At 52.0% G+C, this 10,000-nt stretch overlaps 2 protein-coding genes across 2 annotated transcripts in view; both read left to right on the forward strand.

The window, feature by feature from the left end:
• Window positions 1-1,590, forward strand: part of mapk4 (mitogen-activated protein kinase 4) — an 11,549-nt gene extending 9,959 nt beyond the window's left edge. The window contains 2 exon segments of the mRNA XM_084690804.1: window positions 196-749; window positions 752-1,590. Coding sequence (XP_084546930.1) covers window positions 196-749; window positions 752-1,164 — 967 coding nt within the window. The 3' untranslated portion in view covers window positions 1,165-1,590.
• A 1,906-nt stretch (window positions 1,591-3,496) lies between these two features.
• The window catches only part of me2 (malic enzyme 2, NAD(+)-dependent, mitochondrial), a 12,985-nt gene continuing 6,481 nt past the window's right edge, over window positions 3,497-10,000 (forward strand). The window contains exons 1-6 of the mRNA XM_084690805.1: window positions 3,497-3,652; window positions 6,548-6,713; window positions 8,600-8,733; window positions 9,275-9,424; window positions 9,575-9,650; window positions 9,781-9,942. Coding sequence (XP_084546931.1) covers window positions 6,606-6,713; window positions 8,600-8,733; window positions 9,275-9,424; window positions 9,575-9,650; window positions 9,781-9,942 — 630 coding nt within the window. The 5' untranslated portion in view covers window positions 3,497-3,652; window positions 6,548-6,605. The remainder of the gene's footprint in view (window positions 3,653-6,547; window positions 6,714-8,599; window positions 8,734-9,274; window positions 9,425-9,574; window positions 9,651-9,780; window positions 9,943-10,000) is intronic.

Here is a 10,000-nt window from a genome sequence, read left to right on the forward strand (position 1 = left end):
GGGTACAGAGATGCTTGTTAGCTCTGCTAATTACCTTCGTCAACCCTCCATGTCAGCCCTGCCCAGTTAACAGCCAATTATCTCTTTCTGTCTGTGTGCGTGTGTGTGAGTGTATATACAATACAATCAACTGTCGAGATACAGATTAAACAAAGTAGCGAGTCTAAATGTAACATGTCATGTCCTCTCCTCCAGGTATGACAGCAGTCTGTCTTCAGACCTGTGCTCCCAGCAGCCTGTACCATGTCTCTCTGGCCACAGACCCTCCGCCCGTGGCGAGGAGGAGGAAGAAGAGGAGGAGGAGGAGGAGAGGGTGCAGCGAGACCCCCGGGCCGACTCCCACACGCTCCTGGAGGAGGCGCAGGTCGACCCCAGGAAGTATTCTCACAGCAGCTCGGCCGAGCGCTTCCTGGATTACTCCCACTCCTCTCTGGACCGCGTTGGAGGGGGTGGGGCCGAGCTGGACTGTGGTCAGTCATGTGACTACAAGGTGGGCTCTCCTTCCTACCTAGACAGGATCTCCTGGAGGGAGGGCAAGCCTCAGCACTACTCGGAGCCCAAGCTCATCCTGGACCTGTCGCACTGGAAACGCAACAGCCTGCCTCGGCCCTCCCCGCCTGCAGGGGGCGGCGCTGACGACCCGCCCTCCGGCCACACTGGGGATCTCTTCAAGGAGATCTCCCGCTGGGTGGAGAGGACACAGTCGCGCCTGCATTCCCCCAGCCCCCCCCCGGAGCCCCTGTACCCCTCCTCCCCCCGCTCCCCCTCTCCCCCACCGACCTCCCCCCCTCTTCCTCCGTCTTCCTGCGCTGTTCTCCCGTGCTGCGCCCCCCGCAGGGCCTCGACGAGGAGGAGCAGACCGGCCCTCCTCCCCCCTCCCACTCGCTTCCCTTCCTCCTTCCCTCCTCTCCTTCCTCCCCTTTGATATCTCCTCCTCCCTTCCCTTCTTCTTCTCCTCCTTCTTCCTCCTGTTTCCAGGCGACTTCCCGGCCACTTCCTGCCCAGGGTGAGGAGACGCACTTTGACCTGGATATGTTCATCTCGCGGGCGCTCAAACTGTGCGGGAGCGAGGAGGTGGGGGGAGGCGGGGAAACGTCTAAACGGACCGGCATCAACGGGGTTCCCCGACAACGCCCCCTGCCCCCCCAGACACACAACTCCTGATACCAGCCGTTGGATCGATACAGTTTGTTTAAATGTTTGATTCAGAGGCAGAGAGACGTCTTTTGTGGTGAAGTTACCAAACGCCTGGCAGGAGGAAACACCCCGACAGGGACACCAGCTGATGCTGCTGTCTGCTACAGTGAAGGAGGACAGAGAGGTCGTAAGGTCGTAAGGTCAGGGTCGATAGACCCTCGGTAGACAGGCTTGAGGACCATTGACCAAATCGCACCTACAAAACCTGAAGATTGTTTGTTTTTTTCTTCTTCTAATGATTGTATGTTTTTAACGATATGTAAGAGTAATATGATGTAAGTCTGTCTCGCATGAGAGGGACTTTACACTACAAGAACACCAGCAGACCCAAGCACTGAAACAATTACTAACTGAGCCGTGAGGAGGGGAGGGGAGAGGAGGAGGGGAGGGGAGAGGAGGAGGGGTGGGGTGAGGAGGAGGGGTGGGGTGAGGAGGAGGGGTGGGGTGAGGAGGAGGGGTGGGGTGAGGAGGAGGGGTGGGGTGAGGAGTGTTGCCTTCTATCGTGAAGACTGGAGTCCGAATGTATTCAATAACTGACAGTCGTAGCATCTAACGTTCAAGTATTCTGCATCTCCTATCCTTCCCATTGTTTTCAAATCAGTCATTGAAGGGATATTTCACAAAAACAATCCCGACCAAATTTCAATTCAATTTACAGAGACTCCAAACAATGAATCCAGTTCTTCTGTGTGTTGAGTGAATAACTGCCTCCGCCACTCTGCTTAGCTGTAATGACGACATAACTGCTGTTTCCTATTTCTTTGTTTCATCTTTCGGATGTTAATATTTCAGTTTTGGTGACAGTTAGCAGTATTCTCTTTGCGTTCAGAGTTTTTGTTTGTCTTCTAACTGAATATTGTGTTGGTATTACGGCAGAGTGATTTGCTCTACATTTGCCTCCTCACTCCTGTCACACACAAACCTCGACATCCACCTCCTAAATATCCCCCAAAGAAACACAGATACAGAGACACACTCCTCCTCCCCAGAGTAGACAGGCGCGCTGGAAAGTCAGACATGCTTATCCAGCCTGAACTACTTAACTTTCAACCTTGCTGCAAATCCAATTCCCCCCTGGGTACGAACAGAAGGAGTTCAAAGTTCATGACTTTTGTTGATTACATGAGGTTGTGGGATGTTGTGAACTACATGCAGATCAGTGATAGCTTGATGATCACCTTCTTCCAGTGATGAGTTATTGACGACATGCAGAGGAATACGCTATATGGGCTGTTTCTAGGAAAGAACCTTGTAAATGATGCAGACGTTTTGTCATGGGGGACTGTGATGAAAACATCGACAGAATTATCTCGTCTTAGTAGCAAACAATAACGAGATAATGAAGCACATCAGTTTTGCACTTACCTAGAACTGGACACACATACACATCTGCACACAAACATGTACGGTACACACACACACACACACACACACACACACACATCTGCACACAAACATGTACGGTACACACACACACACACACTCTCTCTCCACTTGCAGCTATCTGGGCTAGCCTCTCATTGCAGTATACAGATACAACAATACAGTCGTCGGCAATAATAATTATTGAGAGGCCCAGCCTGGTTTATACGAGTGCAGTTTCCTTACAACCAAGAATCCTATGTACATCCTTAGTACATTTTAGTGCTTCCAGCTTGCCGAATGTAACATACAGTAGTTGTTGTGGTTGTGCATGAATTGAACGCAATCGAAATTATTTAGGATCGCGATGTTTAAATTTAATATATTTGTTGACCATTCGCCATCTTATCCGTATGATTTTTTTTCTGGTTTTGTCGCACGCTGTGTGTAAACATGACCTATGACCTTACCACTGAAACCAACCGTTTTTTTTGCAGTACCAGTTGTGCTGATCAATAATAAAAAATCTACTACAAAATGCCTCGGGTGAAGATTTATTTAACTTCTGAACACTTGTCATCTGCAGTTAGTGGAAAAGATGGTGTTTTGAGTACAGAAGATACACTTATGCAGCCTACTCTACAGAAGCTATAGATAGATAACAACCATGCATTTGATTGAGGTGTGTTGGAGCTGGAAAACATCTACACACAGGACAGTGGGCCCAGAAGACCAGGTAAGACCACTGCATTTGTCAGATACGAACCTGTGCGCCACTTCGAGACGGATTTATGTAACAAAGTAGTATGTCTCTTAAGAGTTTTCTTTTTAATTGGTTGAATGGGAAAAAAATCTTCATAGAACTGCTTTGAACCAATTCTTATTTTATGGAAGGTTGAAGACACTCTAATAGAGGGATGGTACTGAGAACTTGGCAACCCCCTTCTCAGCCTTCATATTTCACTACTGTCAAAAAAACACGCCGGTGAGAAGCGGAGGCAGATGAAACCACACTGTACATGTCTGTAATACTATGCCTTTTAACTGCATTTTGTAATAAATAGACTACTCTTTTTTAATCTTTTGAGCAGAGGTAAGATGCCATATTGCTATCTTTATTGATGATAATTTTCTTTATTTAAGAATTTCCAATAGCTATCAAGGCATTCAGACGAATGCAAATGATTGAAGGCTGAATTCAAGCAAACTGTACTAGCTAGCTGCTTAGCTCCATAACTGTCTGCGTACATCTAGTTAGCCAGCTAGCTATAGTTAGCGACCGCTTGCCTTCAACTAATATGACAGGATGTCAGTATTGATGGTGATGAGGAGGAGGATGATGATTGCATACCAGCACGGGTTATGTGTTTAACAAAGGCTTAAGTGTCGTCTAACATGGATCGGATGAATGTCCTAGAATGTGCCGCTTGGTGCGTGCTAGCAGCTTAGCTACTCTCATCCTCTACATTAACAGTGTCACCTGCAATACTATTTCAACTAATCGAACCATGCATTTCGTGGCTTTTAATTTTCTTAAAATTATATTGTTGTGCAGGATGTTTTCATAATACTACCAACGGTATTTTAAACGGCAAGCCGGAGCCCCCAGTGTAGATTTGGTTACCAGTCAACATTGGGCCAAAAATAACTGTTTGAAATGTCATAGATAGAAGGTCACATAGTGTTCCGTAGAAGGAGCTAGCAACAAGTTAGGCTGTAAGATATTTTTTGTTTGTTGAGAAACTACCTAATTTCATACAGCAGGTAGGCCTACAATTTAGACTTCCAAAGGATGGATCTTGAGGGCGAGTTTGGAGCAGAGAGAATGTGGAAGTATGTTTAACTGAGACGGTGTTTGCCGTAGCGACAGTGAGTGTGACAAAGACGGTGACTGATAACGGATGTGTGTGATAAAAATATTGAGAAACAGTTTGTGCGTGAGAAAAAGAGAGCGAACAAGGGAAAGGGGTTCTACAAGCTTTGAAAATGTTGTTTAGTTTCTTGCCACACCGGTTAGTGTGTTGATATAGTTATTACAAGAGCCTGTCAAAACGCTCAACACTCAAAGGTCTGTATCACGTGTACATGCCTATTGTGCACTCTGCACCCTGTAAAGTACAGTGATAAAACAATACTAGTTACAATACCATCATCATAATTCACACACACACACACACACACACACACACACACACACACACACACACACACACACACACACACACACACAGACAGAGAGAGAGAGACACTGAAAGAGAAGGAGAGATACTGGAGGAGAAGATATGGGTAAGGGAGTTAGAGAGAGAGAAAGATGATGGAGAGAGAGAATGAATGAGTGTGTTGTGTTCATAAGGAAAGAATGAATGGACTGGTTATGGAGATTGGGTGTGGCTGTCCTGTTTGTGGAGTGATTTCACATCCCTACCTTATGTACAGCCAGTCATTAATAAGCTCTCTCAGCAAAATCAAAGTCAACTTGCACACTCATATGAGACCACTAGCTAGACTCGTTGTTGCTTGCCAAATACCATGTGTCTACTAGTAGCAACATAGTTCTCGTCTCCACAAAACACAGTATTGAGTCGTCCATTCGCCAAACAAATCCTTTGCGTGCAATAGCTAGCTTCTGTTCAGCTGGTTTCTGTTCTGTAAACAGCCCAATCTGCCTGTCAGCGATATGTGCACTTCCTGGTTCTCTCCTCTGTGTGTCTGACCAGTGTTCTGGTGCTGAATGTCACAGTCACATGATTGGTTGAAGGTTTGACTCTGCAGGTGTAGAACACTGCCGATAACAGAGACAGTCTCTCTCTCTCTCTCTCTCTCTCTCTCTCTCTCTCTCTCTCTCTCTCTCTCTCTCTCTCTCTCTCTCTCTCTGTCGCCTCTCTCCCACCCTCTCTGTCACTGTCCCCCCCCCCTCTCTCCCCCCCCCCCTCTCTCCCCCCTCCTCTCTCTCTCCCCCCCTCTCTCTCTCCCCCTCCTCTCTCTCTCTCCCCCTCTCTCTCTCTCATCCTTCCCTTGCCATATCAGCGAGCCAGCTGACCCCGGTGTTAGTCATGCATGACGTGCCTGCCATAATAATGTGTGGGCCAGGGCTAGTACAGTACAGCTGGGGAGAATGGGATGGAGGTCGTGGGCGAGAGGGAGAAGGGGGCTTGTTTATCATTTACAGACCCGCTGACACAATAACAGGCATGTTATTGTTCAATTGTACTGTCAATGTGTTTGAGCTGGTTTCCAGAGGAATAAATCAAACTCACCTTGAATAGGCATGAGTCAGGCTTGGTGTTTCTGCTTTTCACTTCCTGGTTCAAAATACGATGACTCAACGATGACTCAACACACGATTGCTGCTTTTATTTACAGTGTTTCTTTTAAAGAGGGATTAGGAAAATCTTTCCAGTGCTGTAGATTAGACAGTAAATTACTTTCTTCTCTTCAGATTACAGATTCCCGGTTGCTGTCATCAGCTGTAATCCTTCATCTGTCTGTCTGCCTGCCTGCCTGCCTGCCTGTCTGTCTGTCTGTCTGTCTGTCTGTCTGTCTGTCTGTCTGTCTGCCTGTCTGTCTGTCTGTCTGTCTGTCTGTCTGTCTGCCTGTCTGTCTGTTTGTCTGTCTGCCTAAAAAAACAGTCAGTAATAGATAGTATAGTATAGACCTGCAGTAACCCAGGGAACACTCTCTAGGCACCCTAAATACCTCCTGACCCCCTGACCCCAGGCACCCTGCCTGCCCATAAATAGGGCTTCTGCAGCTGAGTTAGACCTCTATCCTTTGACCCCGCAGGGTCAAGGTGACCTGCTCACAGGCAGTTTTAGAGAGGGCCAACACCAGGTGTAAATCCTAGCTGTGGGAACAGTTTGATATGGGGAGAAAGCAGTCAATATTTGTGTTTTTGTTACCAGGCTTCTGAACCGTGTCTGGTCAACAGTATGACCCGATCACTGAAATAGTACATTGAATATAACAACATCTGTGACATTTCTTCCAGACCCTGACCCCGCCTCCTGACCCTTGACCCCGCCTCCTGACCCTTGACCCCTACCGCCATGCTGTCCAGACTGAGGGCGTGTCTGCGCCCATGCAGCCGCACTGCTCGCTGGCTGCACACCAAGGAGAAGGGCAAGCCCCTCATGCTCAACCCACGCACCAACAAGGTGAGACACACACACACACACAGGATACACACAAACACACAGGATACACACACACACACAGGATGCACACCAAGGAGAAGGGCAGCTCTTATGTTCACTATGCTACACTGGTGTTTGTGTGTGCGCTGGCTGGCAGGCTGGCTGGCAGGCTGGCAGGCTCGCTGGCAGGCTCGCTGGCAGGCTGGCTGGCTGGCAGGCTCGCTGGCAGGCTGGCTGGCAGGCTGGCAGGCTGGCAGGCTCGCTGGCAGGCTGGCTGGCAGGCTGGCTGGCAGGCTGGCTGGCAGGCTGGCAGGCTCGCTGGCAGGCTGGCTGGCAGGCTCGCTGGCAGGCTGGCTGGCAGGCTGGCAGGCTCGCTGGCAGGCTGGCTGGCAGGCTGGCTGGCAGGCTGGCAGGCTCGCTGGCAGGCTGGCTGGCTGGCTGGCTGGCTGGCTGGCAGGCTGGCAGGCTGGCTGGCAGGCTGGCTGGCTGGCTGGCTGGCAGGCTCGCTGGCAGGCTGGCTGGCAGGCTGGCTGGCAGGCTGGCTGGCAGGCTGGCAGGCTCGCTGGCAGGCTGGCTGGCTGGCAGGCTGGCTGGCAGGCTGGCAGGCTCGCTGGCAGGCTCGCTGGCAGGCTGGCTGGCAGGCTGGCAGGCTCGCTGGCAGGCTGGCTGGCTGGCTGGCTGGCTGGCTGGCTGGCTGGCAGGCTGGCAGGCTGGCTGTGTGGCTGGCAGGCTGGCTGGCAGGCTGGCTGGCTGGCAGGCTGGCTGGCAGGCTGGCAGGCTGGCAGGCTGGCTGGCTGGCTGGCTGGCAGGCTGGCTGGCTGGCTGGCTGGCTGGCTGGCTGGCAGGCTGGCTGGCTGGCTGTGTGGAGGTCTTCAAGGCAGGACTGTCGAATGACTCAGCAGAAAGTGGCACTCAAAGGGTGGAGGGGGGGAGAGATGCATTATAGAACCCCCCAATCTCTCTCTCTCTCTCTCTCTCTCTCACTCTCACTGTATCTCTCTCTCTCACTGTCTCTCTCTCTCTCTCTCTCTCTCTCTCTCACTGTATCTCTCTCTCTCGTTTTCTCTCTTGGAATGTAATGACATCCATATGTGTGCCTGTTCAGCTTCCATAGGCGTACACACACACACACACACTCACTCTTACTCTCACTCACACACTCCAGTAGAATGGACCTCAAGGCTGTAGATGCACATGCCCTGTACTTCTCCTCCCCTCCTCCTCTCTCCCCCCTCTCTCCCCCTCTCTCCCCCCTTGTGAGGGGTGTTTCTCTCTAGGTTTGTCCTTATTGGCTTCTTAAAGAGACCCTCCCTCCTGTCTCCCCTTTCCCTCCCTCCTGTCTCCCCTTTCCCCCCCTCCTGTCTCCCCCCTCCTCCCCCGGGCCTCCCACCTTTGACATGTAAGAGAGGGAACACACACACTATCTCATTTCACACCCTCGTCCCAATACTGAGAATAAGAACTGTCATGTGAGCACACACACACACACACAGGCATACATAAACAAACAGCTTCTGTTTATTCCCCCCCCACACACACACACACACATACTATTGGTGATGATGCTGATCAGAGTTGACAGCAACTGTCCCGTCCTTGAAACAAACTCATCTTTTTTCTCTCCCCCTCCCCTCTATCTCCTCCCCTTCTCTCTGTGTCTCTCTCTCCCCCCTCTTTCTCCCTCTCTCTTTCTCTACCCCCCCCCTCTCCCCCCCCCTCTCTCTCCCCCTCCCCCCCCCCCTCTCTCCCCCTCTCTCCCCCTCCCCTCTATCTCCTCCCTTCTCTCTGTCTCTCTCTCTCCCCCCTCTTTCTCCCTTTCTCTTTCTCTCCCCCCCCTCTCCCCCCCCCTCTCTCTCCCCCTCTCTCTCCCCCCTCTATGTCTCTCTCTCCCCCCTCCCCCCCCTCAGGGCATGGCCTTCAGCCTGCCTGAGCGTCAGATGCTGGGGATCCAGGGCCTGCTGCCCCCCAAGGTGGAGAGCCAGGACATCCAGGCCATGCGCTTCCAGAGGAACCTCAAGAAGATGACCGACCCCCTGGAGAAGTCAGCCTGCCCCCTCACCCCTTCATACACCTGCCCCCTCACCCCTTCATACACCTGCCCCCTCACCCCTCCATCCACCTGCCCCCTCACCCCTCCATCCACCTGCCCCCTCACCCCTCCATCCACCTGCCCCCTCACCCCTCCATCCACCTGCCCCCTCACCCCTCCATCCACCTGCCCCCTCACCCCTCCATCCACCTGCCCCCTCACCCCTCCATCCACCTGCCCCCTCACCCCTCCATCCACCTGCTCCTTCACTCATTCATTCATCAGCTCCCTTGTCAACATGGTTGTTACCATTTAGTAATTGGATTTGGTATTTGTCCTTCCCCACTGCCCCCCCCTAACCCTAACCCTTCCCCACTGCCCCCCCCTAACCCTAACCCTTCCCCACTGCCCCCCCTAACCCTAACCCCCCTAACCCTTCCCCACTGCCCCCCCCTAACCCTAACCCTTCCCCACTGCCCCCCCCCTAACCCTAACCCTTCCCCACTGCCCCCCCTAACCCTAACCCTAACCCTTCCCCACTGCCCCCCCCCAGATACATCTACCTGATGGGGATCCAGGAGAGGAATGAGAGGCTGTTCTACCGGGTGTTGATGGAGGACATAGAGGACCTGATGCCCATCGTGTACACCCCCACTGTGGGCCTGGCCTGCACTCAGTACGGACACATCTTCAGGAGGCCCAAGTAAGACCTCCACCTCCCTCCTTTCTCCTCTCGTTTTCTATTGTACCTCCATCCTGCTCTTCCTCCTGCTCCTCAACTTGCTCTGTATCCAGCTGTTCTGCTAATTAAACCCATTCTCCCTCTCTCTGTGCCTCTCTCTCTCTCCTTCAGAGGTCTGTTTATCTCCATCCTGGATCGAGGACACATCCGCTCCATCCTGGACAACTGGCCGGAGACCAACGTAGCGGTGAGCTCTGCTCCTGCCCCCTCCACCCACCTCCACACCCCAACACCCCCTCCACTGACACCAATCAGTATGTGTTTCTGAGACCAAGCTCCTCCCCTCTCATCCCCTCCCTGCCTGCCTCTCTCCCCAGGCGGTGGTGGTGACGGATGGGGAGCGTATCCTGGGTCTGGGGGACCTGGGGGTGTTTGGGATGGGGATCCCGGTGGGGAAGCTGTGTCTCTACACTGCCTGTGCTGGGATCCGCCCCGAGAGATGCCTGCCTGTCGTCATCGACGTGGGCACCGACAACGAGGTGAGACACAGATATATCTTCTTTATATATATCTCTCTCTCTCTCCTTCTTATTTCTC

This window comes from Hypomesus nipponensis, chromosome 24 (genome assembly GCF_054491055.1).
Source record: "Hypomesus nipponensis isolate SF chromosome 24, ASM5449105v1, whole genome shotgun sequence".
Classification (NCBI taxonomy): Eukaryota; Metazoa; Chordata; class Actinopteri; order Osmeriformes; family Osmeridae; genus Hypomesus; species Hypomesus nipponensis.